At 47.6% G+C, this 21,640-nt stretch overlaps 1 protein-coding gene across 3 annotated transcripts in view; it reads left to right on the top strand.

The window, feature by feature from the left end:
• The window catches only part of LOC140395292 (lipoprotein lipase-like), a 243,639-nt gene extending 225,096 nt beyond the window's left edge, over positions 1 to 18,543 (top strand). For 2 of the 3 annotated variants that reach the window (XM_072482877.1, XM_072482876.1), the window contains 3 exons: positions 13,596 to 13,835; positions 15,405 to 15,506; positions 16,623 to 18,543. In XM_072482877.1, coding sequence (XP_072338978.1) covers positions 13,596 to 13,835; positions 15,405 to 15,506; positions 16,623 to 16,644 — 364 coding nt within the window. In that variant the 3' untranslated portion in view covers positions 16,645 to 18,543. The remainder of the gene's footprint in view (positions 1 to 13,595; positions 13,836 to 15,404; positions 15,507 to 16,622) is intronic. The other variant, XM_072482878.1, reaches the window with a different exon arrangement.
• The last annotated feature ends 3,097 nt before the right edge of the window (positions 18,544 to 21,640 follow it).

Raw genomic sequence — 21,640 nt, 5'->3', positions numbered from 1 at the left:
TGAGAGACAGACAGCAGAGTAACTGAGAGACAGACAGCAGAGTAACTGAGAGACAGACAGCAGAGTAACTGAGAGACAGACGGACAGCAGAGTAACAGAGAGACAGACAGGCAGACAGCAGAGTAACTGAGAGACAGACAGCAGAGTAACTGAGAGACAGACAGCAGAGTAACTGAGAGACAGACAGCAGAGTAACTGAGAGACAGACAGACCGCAGAGTAACTGAAAGACAGACGGGAAGACAGCAGAGTGAGAGACAGACAGACAGCGGAGTAATTGAGAGACAGACAGACAGCAGAGTAACTGAGAGACAGAGAGCAGAGTAACTGAGAGACAGACAGCAGAGTAACTGAGAGACAGACAGTCAGCAGAGTAACTGAGAGACAGACAGCAGAGTAACTGAGAGACAGACAGACAGCAGAGTAACTGAGAGAGAGACAGACAGACAGACAGCAGAGTAACTGAAAGACAGACAGACAGCAGAGTAACTGAGAGACAGACAGACAGCAGAGTAACTGAGAGACAGACAGACAGCAGTGAAACTGAGAGACAGACAGACAGACAGCAGTGTAACTGAGAGACAGACAGACAGCGGAGTAATTGAGAGACAGACAGACAGCGGAGTAACTGAGAGTCAGACAGACAGCGGAGTAACTGAGAGACAGACATACAGCAGAGTAACTGAGAGACAGACAGACAGACAGCAGTGTAACAGCGAGACAGACAGGCAGACAGCAGAGTAACTGAGAGACAGACAGGCAGACAGCAGAGTAACTGAGAGACAGACAGACAGCGGAGTAATTGAGAGACAGACAGACAGCAGAGTAACTGAGAGACAGACAGCAGAGTAACTGAGAGACAGACAGCAGAGTAACAGAGACAGTCAGCAGAGTAACTGAGAGACAGACAGACAGCAGAGTAACTGAGAGACAGACAGACAGCAGAGTAACTGAGAGACAGACAGACAGCAGCGAAACTGAGAGACAGACAAACAGCGGAGTAATTGAGAGTCAGACAGACAGCAGAGTAACTGAGAGACAGACAGACAGACAACAGAGTAACTGAGAGTCAGACAGTAGAGTAACTGAGAGACAGACAGCAGAGTAACTGAGAGACAGACAGCAGTGTAACTGAGAGACAGACAGCAGAGTAACTGAGAGACAGACAGACCGCAGAGTAACTGAAAGACAGACAGCAGAGTAACTGAGAGACAGACAGACAGCAGAGTAACAGAGTGACAGACAGGCAGACATCAGAGTAACTGAGAGACAGACAGGCAGACAGCAGAGTAACTGAGAGACAGACAGGCAGACAGCAGAGTAACTGAGAGACAGACAGACAGCAGAGTAACAGAGTGACAGACAGGCAGACATCAGAGTAACTGAGAGACAGACAGGCAGACAGCAGAGTAACTGAGAGACAGACAGGCAGACAGCAGAGTAACTGAGAGACAGACGGGCAGACAAGCAGAGTGAGAGACAGACAGACAGCGGAGTAATTGAGAGACAGACAGACAGCAGAGTAACTGAGAGACAGACAGCAGAGTAACTGAGAGACAGACAGCAGAGTAACTGAGAGACAGACAGCAGAGTAACTGAGAGACAGACAGACAGCAGAGTAACTGAGAGACAGACAGCAGAGTAACTGAGAGACAGACAGACCGCAGAGTAACTGAAAGACAGACGGGAAGACAGCAGACTGAGAGACAGACAGTCAGCAGAGTAACTGAGAGACAGACAGACAGCAGAGTAACTGAGAGACAGACAGACAGCAGAGTAACTGAGAGACAGACAGGCAGCAGTGAAACTGAGAGACAGACAGACAGCGGAGTAATTGAGAGACAGACAGCGGAGTAACTGAGAGTCAGACAGACAGCGGAGTAACTGAGAGACAGACAGCAGAGTAACTGAGAGACAGACAGACAGCGGAGTAACTGAGAGACAAACAGACAGCTGAGTAACTGAGGGACAAACAGACAGCAGAGTGACTGAGAGTCAGACAGACAGCAGAGTAACTGAGAGACAGACAGACAGCAGAGTAACTGAGAGACAAACAGACAGCTGAGTAACTGAGGGACAGACAGAGAGACAGCAGAGTAAATGAGAGATAGACTGCAGAGTATTTGAGAGACAGCCAGCGGAGTAACTGAGAGACAGACAGAGAGACAGCAGAGTAACTGAGAGACAGACAAGATAGACAGCAGAGTAATTGAGAGACAGACAGACAGACAGCAGGGTGATTGAGAGACAGACAGACAGCAAAGTATTTGAGAGACAGACAGCGGAGTAACTGACAGCCAGACAGCAGAGTAACTGAGAGACAGAGATACAGTAGAGTAACTGAGAGACAGACAGACGGCAGAGTAACTGAGAGACAGACAGACAGCAGAGTAACTGAAGGACAGACAGCAGAGTAACTGAGAGACAGACAGACAGCAGAGTAACTGAGAGACAGACAGACAGCAGTGAAACTGAGTGACAGACAGACAGACAGCAGTGTAACTGAGAGACAGACAGACAGCAGTGTAACTGAGAGACAGACAGACAGCAGAGTAACTGAAAGACAGACAGCAGAGTAACTGAGAGACAGACGGACAGCAGAGTAACAGAGAGACAGACAGGCAGACAGCAGAGTAACTGAGAGACAGACAGCAGAGTAACTGAGAGACAGACAGCAGAGTAACTGAGAGACAGACAGCAGAGTAACTGAGAGACAGACAGACCGCAGAGTAACTGAAAGACAGACGGGAAGACAGCAGAGTGAGAGACAGACAGACAGCGGAGTAATTGAGAGACAGACAGACAGCAGAGTAACAGAGAGACAGACAGGCAGCCAGCAGAGTAACTGAGAGACAGACAGCAGAGTAACTGAGAGACAGACAGCAGAGTAACTGAGAGACAGACAGCAGAGTAACTGAGAGACAGACGGACAGCAGAGTAACAGAGAGACAGACAGGCAGACAGCAGAGTAACTGAGAGACAGACAGCAGAGTAACTGAGAGACAGACAGCAGAGTAACTGAGAGACAGACAGCAGAGTAACTGAGAGACAGACAGACCGCAGAGTAACTGAAAGACAGACGGGAAGACAGCAGAGTGAGAGACAGACAGACAGCGGAGTAATTGAGAGACAGACAGACAGCAGAGTAACTGAGAGACAGAGAGCAGAGTAACTGAGAGACAGACAGCAGAGTAACTGAGAGACAGACAGTCAGCAGAGTAACTGAGAGACAGACAGCAGAGTAACTGAGAGACAGACAGACAGCAGAGTAACTGAGAGAGAGACAGACAGACAGACAGCAGAGTAACTGAAAGACAGACAGACAGCAGAGTAACTGAGAGACAGACAGACAGCAGAGTAACTGAGAGACAGACAGACAGCAGTGAAACTGAGAGACAGACAGACAGACAGCAGTGTAACTGAGAGACAGACAGACAGCGGAGTAATTGAGAGACAGACAGCGGAGTAACTGAGAGTCAGACAGACAGCGGAGTAACTGAGAGACAGACATACAGCAGAGTAACTGAGAGACAGACAGACAGACAGCAGTGTAACAGCGAGACAGACAGGCAGACAGCAGAGTAACTGAGAGACAGACAGGCAGACAGCAGAGTAACTGAGAGACAGACAGACAGCGGAGTAATTGAGAGACAGACAGACAGCAGAGTAACTGAGAGACAGACAGCAGAGTAACTGAGAGACAGACAGCAGAGTAACAGAGACAGTCAGCAGAGTAACTGAGAGACAGACAGACAGCAGAGTAACTGAGAGACAGACAGACAGCAGAGTAACTGAGAGACAGACAGACAGCAGCGAAACTGAGAGACAGACAAACAGCGGAGTAATTGAGAGTCAGACAGACAGCAGAGTAACTGAGAGACAGACAGACAGACAACAGAGTAACTGAGAGTCAGACAGTAGAGTAACTGAGAGACAGACAGCAGAGTAACTGAGAGACAGACAGCAGTGTAACTGAGAGACAGACAGCAGAGTAACTGAGAGACAGACAGACCGCAGAGTAACTGAAAGACAGACAGCAGAGTAACTGAGAGACAGACAGACAGCAGAGTAACAGAGTGACAGACAGGCAGACATCAGAGTAACTGAGAGACAGACAGGCAGACAGCAGAGTAACTGAGAGACAGACAGGCAGACAGCAGAGTAACTGAGAGACAGACAGACAGCAGAGTGAGAGACAGACAGGCAGACAGCAGAGTAACTGAGAGACAGACGGGCAGACAAGCAGAGTGAGAGACAGACAGACAGCGGAGTAATTGAGAGACAGACAGACAGCAGAGTAACTGAGAGACAGACAGCAGAGTAACTGAGAGACAGACAGCAGAGTAACAGAGAGACAGACAGCAGAGTAACTGAGAGACAGACAGCAGAGTAACTGAGAGACAGACAGACAGCAGAGTAACTGAGAGACAGACAGCAGAGTAACTGAGAGACAGACAGACCGCAGAGTAACTGAAAGACAGACGGGAAGACAGCAGACTGAGAGACAGACAGTCAGCAGAGTAACTGAGAGACAGACAGACAGCAGAGTAACTGAGAGACAGACAGACAGCAGAGTAACTGAGAGACAGACAGACAGCAGTGAAACTGAGAGACAGACAGACAGCGGAGTAATTGAGAGACAGACAGCGGAGTAACTGAGAGTCAGACAGACAGCGGAGTAACTGAGAGACAGACAGCAGAGTAACTGAGAGACAGACAGACAGCGGAGTAACTGAGAGACAAACAGACAGCTGAGTAACTGAGGGACAAACAGACAGCAGAGTGACTGAGAGTCAGACAGACAGCAGAGTAACTGAGAGACAGACAGACAGCACAGTAACTGAGAGACAAACAGACAGCTGAGTAACTGAGGGACAGACAGAGAGACAGCAGAGTAAATGAGAGATAGACTGCAGAGTATTTGAGAGACAGCCAGCGGAGTAACTGAGAGACAGACAGAGAGACAGCAGAGTAACTGAGAGACAGACAAGATAGACAGCAGAGTAATTGAGAGACAGACAGACAGACAGCAGGGTGATTGAGAGACAGACAGACAGCAAAGTATTTGAGAGACAGACAGCGGAGTAACTGACAGCCAGACAGCAGAGTAACTGAGAGACAGAGATACAGTAGAGTAACTGAGAGACAGACAGACGGCAGAGTAACTGAGAGACAGACAGACAGCAGAGTAACTGAAGGACAGACAGCAGAGTAACTGAGAGACAGACAGACAGCAGAGTAACTGAGAGACAGACAGACAGCAGAGTAACTGAGAGACAGACAGACAGCAGTGAAACTGAGTGACAGACAGACAGACAGCAGTGTAACTGAGAGACAGACAGACAGCAGTGTAACTGAGAGACAGACAGATAGCAGAGTAACTGAAAGACAGACAGACAGCTGAGTAACTGAAAGACAGACAGCAGAGTAACTGAGAGACAGACGGACAGCAGAGTAACAGAGAGACAGACAGGCAGACAGCAGAGTAACTGAGAGACAGACAGCAGAGTAACTGAGAGACAGACAGCAGAGTAACTGAGAGACAGACAGCAGAGTAACTGAGAGACAGACAGCAGAGTAACTGAGAGACAGACAGACCGCAGAGTAACTGAGAGACAGACGGGAAGACAGCAGAGTGAGAGACAGACAGACAGCGGAGTAATTGAGAGACAGACAGACAGCAGAGTAACTGAGAGACAGACAGCAGAGTAACTGAGAGACAGACAGCAGAGTAACTGAGAGACAGACAGTCAGCAGAGTAACTGAGAGACAGACAGACCGCAGAGTAACTGAAAGACAGACGGGAAGACAGCAGAGTGAGAGACAGACAGACAGCGGAGTAATTGAGAGACAGACAGACAGCAGAGTAACTGAGAGACAGACAGCAGAGTAACTGAGAGACAGACAGCAGAGTAACTGAGAGACAGACAGTCAGCAGAGTAACTGAGAGACAGACAGCAGAGTAACTGAGAGACAGACAGACAGACAGACAGCAGAGTAACTGAAAGACAGACAGACAGCAGAGTAACTGAGAGACAGACAGACAGCAGAGTAACTGAGAGACAGACAGACAGCAGAGTAACTGAGAGACAGACAGACAGCAGTGAAACTGAGAGACAGACAGACAGACAGCAGTGTAACTGAGAGACAGACAGACAGCAGAGTAACTGAGAGACAGACAGACAGCAGAGTATCTGAAAGACAGACAGCAGAGTAACTGAGAGACAGACAGACAGCAGAGTAACAGAGAGACAGACAGGCAGACAGCAGAGTAACTGAGAGACAGACAGGCAGACAGCAGAGTAACTGAGAGACAGACAGCAGAGTGAGAGACAGATGGGCAGACAGCAGAGTAACTGAGAGACAGACAGACAGCGGAGTAATTGAGAGCCAGACAGACAGCAGAGTAACTGAGAGACAGACAGCAGAGTAACTGAGAGACAGACAGCAGAGTAACTGAGAGACAGTCAGCAGAGTAACTGAGAGACAGACAGACAGCAGAGTATCTGACAGACAGACAGACAGCAGTGTAACTGAGAGACAGACAGACAGCAGTGTAACTGAGAGACAGACAGACAGCAGAGTAACTGAAAGACAGACAGACAGCAGAGTAACTGAAAGACAGACAGCAGAGTAACTGAGAGACAGACGGACAGCAGAGTAACAGAGAGACAGACAGGCAGACAGCAGAGTAACTGAGAGACAGACAGCAGAGTAACTGAGAGACAGACGGGAAGACAGCAAAGTGAGAGACAGACAGACAGCGGAGTAATTGAGAGACAGACAGACAGCAGAGTAACTGAGAGACAGACAGCAGAGTAACTGAGAGACAGACAGCAGAGTAACTGAGAGACAGACAGTCAGCAGAGTAACTGAGAGACAGACAGCAGAGTAACTGAGAGACAGACAGACAGCAGAGTAACTGAGAGACAGACAGACAGCAGAGTAACTGAGAGACAGACAGACAGCAGTGAAACTGAGAGACAGACAGACAGACAGCAGTGTAACTGAGAGACAGACAGACAGCAGAGTAACTGAGAGACAGACAGACAGCAGAGTATCTGAAAGACAGACAGCAGAGTAACTGAGAGACAGACAGACAGCAGAGTAACAGAGAGACAGACAGGCAGACAGCAGAGTAACTGAGAGACAGACAGGCAGACAGCAGAGTAACTGAGAGACAGACAGCAGAGTGAGAGATAGATGGGCAGACAGCAGAGTAACTGAGAGACAGACAGACAGCGGAGTAATTGAGAGCCAGACAGACAGCAGAGTAACTGAGAGACAGACAGCAGAGTAACTGAGAGACAGACAGCAGAGTAACTGAGAGACAGTCAGCAGAGTAACTGAGAGACAGACAGACAGCAGAGTAACTGACAGACAGACAGACAGCAGTGTAACTGAGAGACAGACAGACAGCAGTGTAACTGAGAGACAGACAGACAGCAGAGTAACTGAAAGACAGACAGACAGCAGAGTAACTGAAAGACAGACAGCAGAGTAACTGAGAGACAGACGCACAGCAGAGTAACAGAGAGACAGACAGGCAGACAGCAGAGTAACTGAGAGACAGACAGCAGAGTAACTGAGAGACAGACGGGAAGACAGCAGAGTGAGAGACAGACAGACAGCGGAGTAATTGAGAGACAGACAGACAGCAGAGTAACTGAGAGACAGACAGCAGAGTAACTGAGAGACAGACAGGCAGACAGCAGAGTAACTGAGAGACAGACAGCAGAGTGAGAGACAGATGGGCAGACAGCAGAGTAACTGAGAGACAGACAGACAGCGGAGTAATTGAGAGCCAGACAGACAGCAGAGTAACTGAGAGACAGACAGCAGAGTAACTGAGAGACAGACAGCAGAGTAACTGAGAGACAGTCAGCAGAGTAACTGAGAGACAGACAGACAGCAGAGTAACTGACAGACAGACAGACAGCAGTGTAACTGAGAGACAGACAGACAGCAGTGTAACTGAGAGACAGACAGACAGCAGAGTAACTGAAAGACAGACAGACAGCAGAGTAACTGAAAGACAGACAGCAGAGTAACTGAGAGACAGACGGACAGCAGAGTAACAGAGAGACAGACAGGCAGACAGCAGAGTAACTGAGAGACAGACAGCAGAGTAACTGAGAGACAGACGGGAAGACAGCAAAGTGAGAGACAGACAGACAGCGGAGTAATTGAGAGACAGACAGACAGCAGAGTAACTGAGAGACAGACAGCAGAGTAACTGAGAGACAGACAGCAGAGTAACTGAGAGACAGACAGTCAGCAGAGTAACTGAGAGACAGACAGCAGAGTAACTGAGAGACAGACAGACAGCAGAGTAACTGAGAGACAGACAGACAGCAGAGTAACTGAGAGACAGACAGACAGCAGTGAAACTGAGAGACAGACAGACAGACAGCAGGGTAACTGAGAGACAGACAGACAGCAGAGTAACTGAGAGACAGACAGACAGCAGAGTATCTGAAAGACAGACAGCAGAGTAACTGAGAGACAGACAGACAGCAGAGTAACAGAGAGACAGACAGGCAGACAGCAGATTAACTGAGAGACAGACAGGCAGACAGCAGAGTAACTGAGAGACAGACAGCAGAGTGAGAGACAGATGGGCAGACAGCAGAGTAACTGAGAGACAGACCGACAGCGGAGTAATTGAGAGCCAGACAGACAGCAGAGTAACTGCGAGACAGACAGCAGAGTAACTGAGAGACAGACAGCAGAGTAACTGAGAGACAGTCAGCAGAGTAACTGAGAGACAGACAGACAGCAGAGTAACTGACAGACAGACAGACAGCAGTGTAACTGAGAGACAGACAGACTGCAGTGTAACTGAGAGACAGACAGACAGCAGAGTAACTGAAAGACAGACAGACAGCAGAGTAACTGAAAGACAGACAGCAGAGTAACTGAGAGACAGACAGACAGCAGAGTAACTGAGAGACAGACAGACAGCAGAGTAACTGAGAGACAGACAGACAGCAGAGTGAGAGACAGACAGGCAGACAGCAGAGTAACTGAGAGACAGATGGGCAGACAGCAGAGTAACTGAGAGACAGACAGACAGCGGAGTAATTGAGAGACAGACAGACAGCGGAGTAACTGAGAGTCAGACAGACAGCAGAGTAACTGAGAGACAGACAGACAACAGAGTAACTGAGAGACAGACAGACAGCAGAGTAACTGAGAGACAGACAGACAGCAGAGTAACTGAGAGACAGACAGACAGCAGTGAAACTGAGAGACAGACAGACAGCAGAGTAACTGAGAGACAGACAGACAGCAGAGTAACTGAAAGACAGACAGCAGAGTAACTGAGAGACAGACAGACAGCAGAGTAATAACAGAGAGACAGACAGGCAGACAGCAGAGTAACTGAGAGACAGACAGGCAGACAGCAGAGTAACTGAGAGGCAGACAGGCAGACAGCAGAGTAACTGAGAGACAGACAGCAGAGTGAGAGACAGACATGCAGCGGAGTAACTGAGAGACAGACAGACAGCGGAGTAATTGAGAGACAGGCAGACAGCAGAGTAACTGAAAGACAGACAGCAGAGTAACTGAGAGACAGACAGCAGAGTAACTGAGAGACAGACAGCAGAGTGACTCAGAGTCAGACAGACAGCAGAGTAACTGAGAGGCAGACAGACAGCAGAGTAACTGAGAGACAAACAGACAGCTGATTAACTGAGGGACAGACAGAGAGACAGCAGAGTAAATGAGAGATAGACTGCAGAGTATATGAGAGACAGCCAGCGGAGTAACTGAGAGACAGACAGAGAGACAACAGAGTAACTGAGAGACAGACAAGATAGACAGCAGAGTAATTGAGAGACAGACAGACAGACAGCAGGGTGATTGAGAGACAGACAGACAGCAAAGCATTTGAGAGACAGACAGACAGCGGAGTAACTGACAGCCAGACAGCAGAGTAACTGAGAGACAGACAGGCAGTTGAGTAACTGAGAGACAGACAGATGGCAGAGTAACTGAGAGACAGACAGACAGCAGAGTAACAGAGAGACAGACAGCAGAGTAACTGAGAGACAGACAGACAGCAGAGTAACTGAGAGACAGACAGGCAGACCGCAGGGTAACTGAGAGACAGACAGGCAGACAGCGGAGTAACTGAGAGTCAGACAGACAGCAGAGTAACTGAGAGACAGACAGCAGAGTAACTGAGAGACAGACAGCAGAGTAACTGAGAGACGGACAGACAGCAGAGTAACTGAGAGACAGACAGATAGCAGAGTAACTGAAAGACAGACAGCAGAGTAACTGAGAGACAGACAGACAGCAGAGTAATAACAGAGAGACAGACAGGCAGACAGCAGAGTAACTGAGAGACAGACAGGCAGACAGCAGAGTAACTGAGAGGCAGACAGGCAGACAGCAGAGTAACTGAGAGACAGACAGGCAGCAGAGTGAGAGACAGACAGCAGAGTGAGAGACAGACAGGCAGGCAGCAGAGTAACTGAGATACAGACGGGCAGACAACAGAGCAACTGAGAGACAGACAGACAGCGGAGTAATTGAGAGACAGACAGACAGCAGAGTAACTGAAAGACAGACAGCAGAGTAACTGAGAGACAGACAGCAGAGTAACTGAGAGACAGACAGCAGAGTGACTCAGAGTCAGACAGACAGCAGAGTAACTGAGAGGCAGACAGACAGCAGAGTAACTGAGAGACAAACAGACAGCTGATTAACTGAGGGACAGACAGAGAGACAGCAGAGTAAATGAGAGATAGACTGCAGAGTATATGAGAGACAGCCAGCGGAGTAACTGAGAGACAGACAGAGAGACAGCAGAGTAACTGAGAGACAGACAAGATAGACAGCAGAGTAATTGAGAGACAGACAGACAGACAGCAGGGTGATTGAGAGACAGACAGACAGCAAAGTATTTGAGAGACAGACAGACAGCGGAGTAACTGACAGCCAGACAGCAGAGTAACTGAGAGACGGACAGGCAGTTGAGTAACTGAGAGACAGACAGACGGCAGAGTAACTGAGAGACAGACAGACAGACAGCAGAGTAACTGAAAGACAGACAGCAGAGTAACTGAGAGACAGACAGACAGCAGAGTAACAGAGAGACAGACAGCAGAGTAACTGAGAGACAGACAGACAGCAGAGTAACTGAGAGACAGACAGACAGCAGTGAAACTGAGAGACAGACAGACAGACAGCAGTGTAACTGAGAGACAGACAGACAGCAGAGTAACTGAGAGACAGACAGCAGAGTAACTGAGAGACAGACAGCAGAGTAATTGAGAGACAGACAGACAGCAGAGTAACTGAGAGATAGACAGCAGAGTAACTGAGAGACAGACAGCAGAGTAACTGAGAGACAGACAGACAGCGGAGTAACTGAGAGTCAGACAGACAGCGGATTAACTGAGAGACAGATAGACAGACAGCAGAGTAACAGAGAGACAGACAGCAGAGTAACTGAGAGACAGACAGACAGCAGAGTAACTGAGAGACAGACAGACAGCAGTGAAACTGAGAGACAGACAGACAGACAGCAGTGTAACTGAGAGACAGACAGACAGCAGAGTAACTGAGCGACAGACAGCAGAGTAACTGAGAGACAGACAGCAGAGTAACTGAGAGACAGACAGACAGCAGAGTAACTGAGAGATAGACAGCAGAGTAAATGAGAGACAGACAGCAGAGTAACTGAGAGTCAGACAGACAGCGGAGTAACTGAGAGACAGACAGACAACCAGCAGAGTAACTGAGAGACAGACAGCGGAGTAACTGAGAGACAGACAGACAGCAGAGTAACTGAGAGACAGACAGCAGAGTACCTGAGAGACAGACAGCAAAGTAACTGAGAGACAGACAGACAGCAGAGTAACTGAGAGACAGACAGACAGCAGAGTAACTGAGAGACAGCAGAGTAACTGAGAGAGAGACAGACAGCAGAGTAACTGAGAATCAGACAGACAGCAGAGTAACTGAGAGACAGACAGACAGCGGAGTAACTGAGAGTCAGACAGACAGCGGAGTAACTGAGAGACAGACAGACAGCAGAGTAACTGAGAGACAGCGGAGTAACTGAGAGTCAGACAGACAGCAGAGTAATTGAGAAATAGATACTACAGGTACCATTCATGGGTACATGGTACTTAGGAAAGATAAGAAAGAGAGGATAGACAGTCGGTGTGATAGCTGCATTGATTAAGCAGAATATTAGGGCAGCACGGTGGCGCAGAGGGATAGCCCTGTTGCCTCACGGCGTCGAGGTCACAGGTTCGATTCTGGGTCACTGTCCGTGTGGTGTTTGCACATTTTCCCTGTGTTTGCGTGGGTTTCGCCCCATAACTCAAAAAATAGATGTGCAGCGTAGTTGGATTGAACACGCTAAATTGCCCCTTAATTGGAAAAAAAATGAATTGAGTCTACTAAATTTGGGGGGGAAAAAAAGATGAAGGAGAATATTGCTGTACAGGTGAGCAGAGATCTCCTGGAAATCCTATGGACTGAATCTATTTGGCTCAAGTCAAGATGCTGTAGAGGTACCGATACATTGCTGGGCCTGGTATATAGGTTACTAATTAATAGGAAAGATATAGCAGGAGAAATGTGAAAGGTAGGAGTGAGGGATTTAGATTATATTGCTACTTTTTTATTCACCCTGTCAAAATGGACAGCCTCACATTTCCTCACATTACCTTTCATTTGCTAAATTTGAGTCCACTCAGCTAACCTATCTATACTTTTCTTTATCTTACGTCCTCTTTACAAGTTACTTTCCTACCGATCTTTGTCATCAGCAAATTTGGCCACAATCCCTTCATGTAAATCATTTATGTAAATTATAAAGGGTTGAGGTCCCAGCACTGATCCCTGTGGCACACCCTGCCAATCAGAAAATGAGCTATTTATCCCAACTCTCTGTTCTTGAATATTCAATCCATACCAATATGTTACCCCTACACCATGAGTTTTTATTTTCTGCAGCAACCTTTGATGTGACACCTTATCAAATGCCTTCTGGAAAACTAAGTACAGTACATCCACACCGTATGTGACTTCTTCAAACAACTCCAATAAAATTGGTTGAACATGATTTTCCTTTCACAAAACCATGTTGACTCTGCCCGATTATCTTGAATGTATCTAAGTGCCCTGCTATAGCTTCTTTAACAATAGCTTGGAACATTTTACCTGTGACAGATATACAGCTAACTGGTCCATTGTTCCTTTACTTGCCTCTCTAACTATTCCCAGCAACTCCTTTTTCTTGTTTTAATGTCTTCCCATATTCTCTGTCTTATCAAACCTTGTTGTTTCTTTCTCTCCTCCCCCATTTCACATTCACAAAAACCATTACATTTCTAACTTCTCCCAGTCCTGGTGTAAGGCACGCAAAACATTAACTCTGTTTCTCTCCCCAATGGATACTGCCAGGCCTGTTGAGTATTTTGAGCATTTTCTGTTTTTTATTACTGTCATTTAATATCCTATGTGAGCCTCAAAGTGCCTGTGCCACCCATCACACTGCACCCAAACTGCTGAATATTCCTTCTAGCAAAAGTTTACTTGACTTCCCTTTCGTCCCACTCCTTTATTTAGTGTGGAGAGATTTACACCCAACAAGACCCATTCATTCCTGGTGGTGACTGAGGTGGACATTGGAGATCTGTTGATGATTAAGTTTAAGTGGGAGTCCTCCTTAACCTGGAATTCACTGTGGAAGAGGATGAGGAGTTCTATCGCCTGGTACAAACTTCCACTCTGGGCCCCCTCAATCACTTCCAACTTCGATATCCATGTGGACAAGATCCGGGTGAAGTGTGGAGAAACACAAAAAAAGTAAGGGGGGGGGCTGCAGTTTGAACAAAATATTTTCTGGGGTGATTTGCTGTTCTTTAATTATGTGTGAGGAAATATCAGCTCCGTCAGAGGTTCATTGAGCAGATGTCTTCATTCTCTTAAGATATAAGCAGTCGATTAAAGGGCTGCAGCGAAGATCATGAACTGTCTTCTCAGAAACATGCCCTGGGTATTATTGGTATTGTCTTGTGTGACATAAATAGAATTATATTCAGCCCAACCAGTCTATCCCAGAGTTTATCCTCCAAACAAATCTCGTCGCACCCCTCCTCATGCATATATCTTTCTATTCCTTGTTCCATCGTGTGATTACCTAGCTTCTTTTTAAATGCGTCGTTTACAGCACTGACTGTCATCCTCTCTGAATTACTCCAGCCATGTAGTTTTCATCATTCCTTCCATAAAACAGTGGAGTGTTTCAGCCCATTAACCGTTGGGCAGCACGGTAGCATAGTGGATAGCACAATTGCTTCACAGCTCCAGGGTCCCAGGTTCGATTCCGGCTTGGATCACTGTCTGTGCGGAGTCTGCACATCCTCCCCGTGTGTGCGTGGGTTTCCTCCGGGTGCTCCGGTTTCCTCCCACAGTCCAAAGATGTGCAGGTTAGGTGGATTGGCCATGATAAATTGCCCTTAGTGTCCAAAATTGCCCTTAGTGTTGGGTGGGGTTACTGTGTTGTGGGGATAGGGTGGAGGTGTGGACCTTGGGTAGGGTGCTCTTTCCAAGAGCCGGTGCAGACCCGATGGGCCGAATGGCCTCCTTCTGCACTGTAAATTCTATGATAAATTCTATGATTAACTGTGTGCAGCCTCTGGGGAAGCATCGGTGAACTCATGGGAACAGTTTTCTCCTAAACACTGAGTGATGCCCAAGACCGTCTGAGCTTCGGCTCATTGGCACTGCTGGGCGGAGGGAGGGCTTCTCATGCTCGAGGCGAGATTTTACAGCCCCGTCAAGGCAAGGCTGGAAAATGCGGCGAGCCATTCAAAACTCCATTGGCTTCGGCAGGGTCGCAAGATCCCGCCAGTGGAAGGTTGTGTAAAACGTGCTGGCTGGATGTTGAGTTAGGTTTCCCTTCCCCTCCAGGCTCTCTCTGAGCAACCGGTGGACCAACAGGAATTGTTTTTATTTGTACACTGTTAGGGATCAGTGCTGAATTTGTAATATGAGGCATTTCAAAGCAAAGGTTGGGTGCAGGCATCTTGAGCTATTGGAAGATTGGTTAATGCACTTGGTTTAATGTACATGTGAACATGAGGAATTCCGTGTTGGGACAATGTGAACAATGACCTGTCAACGGTCTTGAATCAACATGTCCCACAGTGAGGATCTGTAGGACCCTGATTATCATTATATGGGGATACAGAATAATGCAGAATCCATAAGGGAAAATAATTTGTTAAGTATGAGAAAAAAATGATTAGCGTCAACTTTTGGATGCAAATGATTATTCGATAATGAGGTATTAAGAAAAAAGCAAATTTGAGTTGTGTACCCATATGTAAAACTGTTTGGCTTTCATCCACTGATTTGTCTCTGCCTCTCCAGGATGACATTCTGTTTAAAGGATTCCTCAGCTGGAGTCTCCCCCTCTCAGGAAGTGACCTTAGTCAAATGTCCAGCCAGCCTCAAGCTCACATCGACTGGGAGGTAAGGATGAGCTGCAACTGACTCTGAACGTCATCATGTCCTCCTTCCATCTTTCCAAACACACATGCTACCTCCTGCAGATGATCAGCTGGGTGAAGGGGGGGGGGGTGGCATCCATAGAACAAGTGGAGTGTCTGGAGCCATCAACCCCCATCACTCTGTGTGAAGTCTGTGGCGATTATTACCAATACTCAGACACTCGGATGTTGACAGCACTCAGGCAGACAAGTTGTGGTCTGAGGATTGCAGCAGTTTAATTGTCTGACTGAACCTGCAAAACCCCATCTGATGAAAGTGTGGCAGCATTTCAAATTCACCTTCTCCTTCAACAAACCGACAATTTGGACCCTCTGGCCCATTTTTCCCTCCTACCTATGGGTGGGAAATGTCATGGAGAATGGTTTCTGTCCGCATCCCGCCTGCCACTTGTGGAATTGTTCGTCAGAACTGAGTGAAGATGACTGGTTGACGCCAGGAATGCGTTATCTAACGTAGTCACCAGTGTGCGGTGCCAAAGCACCGTGTGTTCCTTGGGGGTGACTGTTTTGACAGAGCATTAAATGCGTGAGGGATGGGAGTGAGGGAAGAGGAGCTTTGCCAAGTACAATCGATTGTATGTAAAACAAAATGCTACCGCAGTGAGGCATCTCACCACTCAACACCTCAGCAGCTATTACCAAGGAACCATGAAGGCCTTCTCAACCCCTCGCTGAGGTGTGGTGATCCTCAGGTTAAATCCCCACCAGTCAGCGCTCCCCCTCAAAGGGGAAAGCAGCCTATGGTCATCTGTGACTACGGAGACTTTACCTTTACTTTACCAAGGAACCATCTTAAAAACTTGTCAAGTGTCCATATCTTTGTCACCAATCCATTCATGAGTTGAAGCTATAACCAATGAGAGGTGAATGGAGCAGCTGCCATTTGCCCTCCTGCTGAGAGTTGTAGAGGTCCTGTCAGAGCAAGGACATTACAGCACAGAATGAGGCCATTTGGCCCATTGTGTCCGTGGTGGTGTAGACTAGCAGACACAAATTACCCTGTTCGCAAGGAGGACTGTGAAAGCCGACCGATGTCAATCTCTGTATTGCTGATGTTGTTTATCCCTTCCTATTGCAGTCCCCACGTTCACAACCACTGAGAGGATCGATCGGTGATGTTTCTCTGGACCAAACCAGGGTGGCGAGCAAACATTTGTCCCTAATAAGACTCACCCTTTAGATTTTGCGTTTACTTTTTGAGACGGTATTTATTTGTATATATTGTAAAAGTACTGTAAAATATTCTGTACAATAGTTGCATATGGTACTGTTTGTTAGACATTGCTTGTAATGCGATATTGCCAAAATAATTTAGATAATTTATGTGCTATGGTCTCCAAAGATATATAATGTACAGAACACTGGCTCCTCTGACCTCTTGTAATGTTAGAGTCTGCAGTACACTGGCCCCTCCCTCCTGTTGTAATGGTAGAGTCTGCAGTACACTGGCCCCTCCCTCCTGCTGTAATGGTAGAGTCTGCAGTACACTGGCCCCTCCCTCCTGTAGAAATGGTAGAGTCTGCAGTACACTGGCCCCTCCCTCCTGTTGTAATGGTAGAGTCTGCAGTGCACTGGCCCTCCCATCTATTGTAATGACAGAGTCTTCAGCGCACTGCACCCTCCTTTTGTAATGGTAGCGTCTGCAGTTCACTGGCCCCTCCCTCCTGTTGTAATGGTAGAGTCTGCAGTACACTGGCCCCTCCCTCCTTTTGTAATGGTAGAGTCTGCAGTGCACTGGTCCTCCCTCCTATTGTAATGGCAGAGTCTGCAGTACACTGGCACCTCCCACCTGTTTGTACTGATAGTCTGCAATGCACTGGTCCTCCCTCCTATTGCAAGAGTCTGTAGTGCACTGGCACCTCCCACCTCTTTTAATGGTAGAGTCTACAGTGCACTGGTCCTCCTGTTGTAATGGTGGTGTCTGTAGTTCACTGGCCCCTCCCTCCTGTTGTAACGGTAGAGTCTGAAGTGCACTGGCCTCTCCCTCCTGTTGTAATGGTAGAGTCTGCAGTGCACTGGCCCGCCCTCCTTTTTTAATGGTAGCGTCTGCAGTGCACTGACCCTCCCTCCTGTTGTAGTGGTAGAGTCTTCAGTACATTGGCCCTCCCTCCTGTTGTAATAGTAGAGTCCTCTGCTGTCCTAGGCAATGCTCGCAAACTTTCTTTGAAAATCTTTGATGAGAATGCTGCCTTTACTCTGGCTGGATGTCGAAAAGACAGGATTGGTGCTCCCTTGCGGGGCGGCTTTAAACTTGTGAAGGTTTTATAACTGAGGCTGAAGCAGAGTTTGTTGGGAAAAAAAGACAGAAAATGTTGGTCAATCTCAGCTGGTCTCACAGCCTCTGCTAACATTTCGAGTTTGGTTGACACTTTGTCAAGATTGAACCAGATTTATACATCACCCCCTTAGCATAATCCCAATTAACACACAAGCTCCCCTGTTTTTTTTACGTCTTGGTGTGGCTGTCTTTTATATATGGAGACTACCATAAGCCTCAGCCTTACTATAGTCTCCCCAGCAGTACCCCGTACATCTGTTAGAAGCACTTTACAGAACTGCGCATCGGGCCTCCCCAAGCTCCTATTTGATAGGTTACATCTGATGAAGGCAGCTGTTGATATGAGTCAGGAAGCGGAGCCTGAATTTCCTGGTGTAAGGTTTGATTTGTGTTCAATGAATGCTTTGTAAGCGAGTTTTATTGACCGGGCCTGCCCTCCATGTGGTTCAGTTATAACAATGGATTTCAAAGTTCCTCATACCAGACCCTAGGCAAAGGAAGACTGACACTGATGTGGAAGATGGTTGCTGGCCAATGCACTGAGATATTGATGAACGTAACTGGAACCATATGTTCCAATGGTGACCAGGATATCTCAAACACAAGTTGATAGGAAGTAACATCATGTACAGACACAAGGCCTCTTTATGTTGAGATCAATACTGTTGATGTAAGTATGTACAGATTCAATTTGCTTTAATAAACCTGCTGATTTAAACAACCGTTGTCAATATTTGGAAATGTCAGTTGAATGGGCGTTGGGTGGAACAGGAAGATGGGGTAATTCTTTCAACTTGGACAGGGAGATAAGAATTGACTCACTAGTTTGCAAATAAGTCCTGACCGTGGCTGATCACAGGCAGCAGAATCGCAGTGGAATAAACCCTCACGGGTCCCACGGGGATGACCCCATTGGTGCGCCCCCCCCCCCCCCCCCGCCCCCGCCCCCGCCCCCGCGGAGCCCCAACTTTCAGTGTGATCAAAAGCCTTACAAACCTGGCAGCCCCAGATTCAAAGACCTTTAATGAACTTGTCGCCAATCATTATGACCCTAAACGATCAGTGATCGTGCAGAGATGCCGGTTCAACACGGTCCGGCAAACCCTGGGGGAATCAGTCACAGAATTCCTGACGCACCTTCGCAATCCGGCTGAGTATTATGACTATGGCCCATCCCTCCGGAGAAGTTTCGAGACCGCCTCGTGTGTGCGGCATTAATAACATGGCGATGCAACGGAAATTGTTGGAGGAACTGCCCTTGGATTTAAAAAGGGTCACAGAATTGTCCATCTCTCTGGGTCCAGGAACTCCAGAGCAGCATGGATTTTCATGTAAATAGTGTGGTTATCCCCCCCTGCATTCCAATGAGTAATGCTCCCAAGAGAAGGGCCTATGGGACCCATTTGCCACCTGAGCAACATTGTTGGCAGACACATTGTCCAATAACCACCACAGCTCAATGATTCATCTCCCCTGAGGTCCAGGAGGCAGACTCACAACAGTGCTGCACTTGGAGTCACAGGAGCTGTGATGGCCGAGGCACCAGGTTCGACAGTGAACATGTCGCCCTGAGTGGGTGACACAACTACCCCGAGCCAGGATTCTACATATTGCCCAGCCCAATGAGGGTGATTGCAGCCAGCTAAATTCCATTACGGCACCAAAGGCAGCCCCAATTATGATAACTCTCCAGGTGAAGGCCACCTGTTAGATATTTAAATAGATACAGGGGCTTCTGTCTCCGTCATTGGACAGCAGACATTCCGGAAATCTCATTTGGGGATCCACCATGTGGGTCTAAAGGACACGAAGGCACGACTGGCGACGTATACCGGAGAACCATTAACAATTATTGGGGCAACGGTAACCCCGGTTACCCATGGACAACAATCAGTTCACTGCCACTGACAGTGGTGCAGTAGCCCAGACACAGACGTTATAAAGACTCCGCCTAAATTGGCAACAAATCATTAGAATGGGTACAGGTGATAGTTTGGCAGACACCAATATCCTCAAGGATAGTGAAGGATATGTATCTCCAACATTGGAATGTAACCAGCGACTGCTAAGTTACCATGCATAAGGGATGGGTGATTCAGTGCATTGGTATGATAACCCTGACATGCAGCTCCAATCAAACAGCATGCTTGTCACCTCATGGACATACATGGTCCAGCTACATGCAGAGACCTTAATCTCATTACTATTCATGGGAACAACAATATATGAGTGGGGATAAAAGATTAGCACTGGTTGGGTAGCACGGTGGCACGGTGGTTAGCACTTCTGTCTCACGGCGTCGAGGTCCCAGGTTCGATCCCGGCTCTGGGTCACTGTCCGTGTGGAGTTTGTCCATTTTCCCCGTGTCTGCGTGGGTTTCGCCCCCACAACCCAAAAGATGTGCAGGGTTGGTGGATTGGCCACACAAAATGGCCCATTCATTGGATAAAATGTATTTTAAATTTTTTAAAAATGAATTTCATTCAGATTAGCACTGGTTCGCACTGCTGCCTCACAGCTAGAGGGACCTAGGTTCAATTCCAGCCTTGGGTGACTGTCTGTGGCGTTTACATGTCCTCACCATGTCTGCGTGGCTTTCCTCCGGGCGCTTCGGTTTCCGGCCACAGTTGAAAGATGTGCAGGTTAGGTGGATTGGCCATGATAAATAGTCCCTTAGTGAACTAAAGGTTAGGTGGAGTTACAGGGACAGGAGGGGAGGGATTTGGCTTAGGTGGGGTGCTCTTTCGGAGAATTGGTGGAAACTCAATGGGCCTCCTTCTGGACTGAAGGAATTCTATAATGTCAAGAAGAACCTCAATAGATCAGCCCTAAGTTTGAAATCTAAATACCCAGACCACTGGATACAATCAGCAGGTTTAAAGGTGATTCAGTCTTACACTCACAAAGGAAGCCAGGCAACTTAATGGTTACTTCAGACACATTGAGCAGGAACCTGTGATGAACGGTTACTGCCGTATCATCATGTAAGGTGATGTCCCCTTTAAGACCGGGCTTGGAACCCTGGGGACTCCGCCTCTGGCTCCGCCCATCTGTGAGCCATATAGAAAGGGCTGCCTCATGGGTTGTGTAGCAGTCAGCACTTGTCTCAGCTCTAACATAGTTCTTAGTCTAATAAAGCCTTCTTTACAGTTTAATCTCTAAGCTTCGTTATTGAGGGTACCTCAGAGCCAAATCCAACAAAAGAATGTAGTTGTTTCATTGGATGCGCAAGTTGATTCACTGGATATAGAAATTGAAGATGTCTTTACCTGCGACCTTGGGCAACACACATGTAAACAATTGCAAGAAGAGACATACAAAGACCCAGTACTCCTGGCACAACAGAAAACCACAGTCGGAGGTTGGCTTCATGCACAACAAGAAATCCAAGAAACCTTAAGGCCATTTTGGGCCTACTGAGATGGATTAGGACTATCCCCAGCTGTTAAATTCAAGGGTCGACAGGCTCGAATACCTGAATCACTCCAACCAGACATTCAAACATAATTACACCTGACTCACATGGTCATTGACCACACCAGACGTCTGGCCAGTGCTCAGCAGTTCATGTTTTGAGTCCTTATGACTCTTCTTCAGAACTATAGAGAGAGAGAAGTTTCTCCTCCCTCTTTGCCTCTGAAGAAGTCATACAGACTCGAGACGTTAACAGTATCGATAGCAAGCTTACCCTCACTGGTTGTGCTCATATTTCACAGCTAAGTCTGAGCGACTCTTCCCAGCCGTCACCTATCCAAATTCCCATAGTTACTGGAAAAACAAGTGGGGAAAGTGACCACCATTTCGGTATAGAATGGCCA

This window comes from Scyliorhinus torazame, chromosome 18 (genome assembly GCF_047496885.1).
Source record: "Scyliorhinus torazame isolate Kashiwa2021f chromosome 18, sScyTor2.1, whole genome shotgun sequence".
Taxonomy (NCBI): Eukaryota; Metazoa; Chordata; class Chondrichthyes; order Carcharhiniformes; family Scyliorhinidae; genus Scyliorhinus; species Scyliorhinus torazame.
Note: the sequence above shows the minus strand (reverse complement) of the source record. Positions and strands in the feature narration are given on the sequence as shown.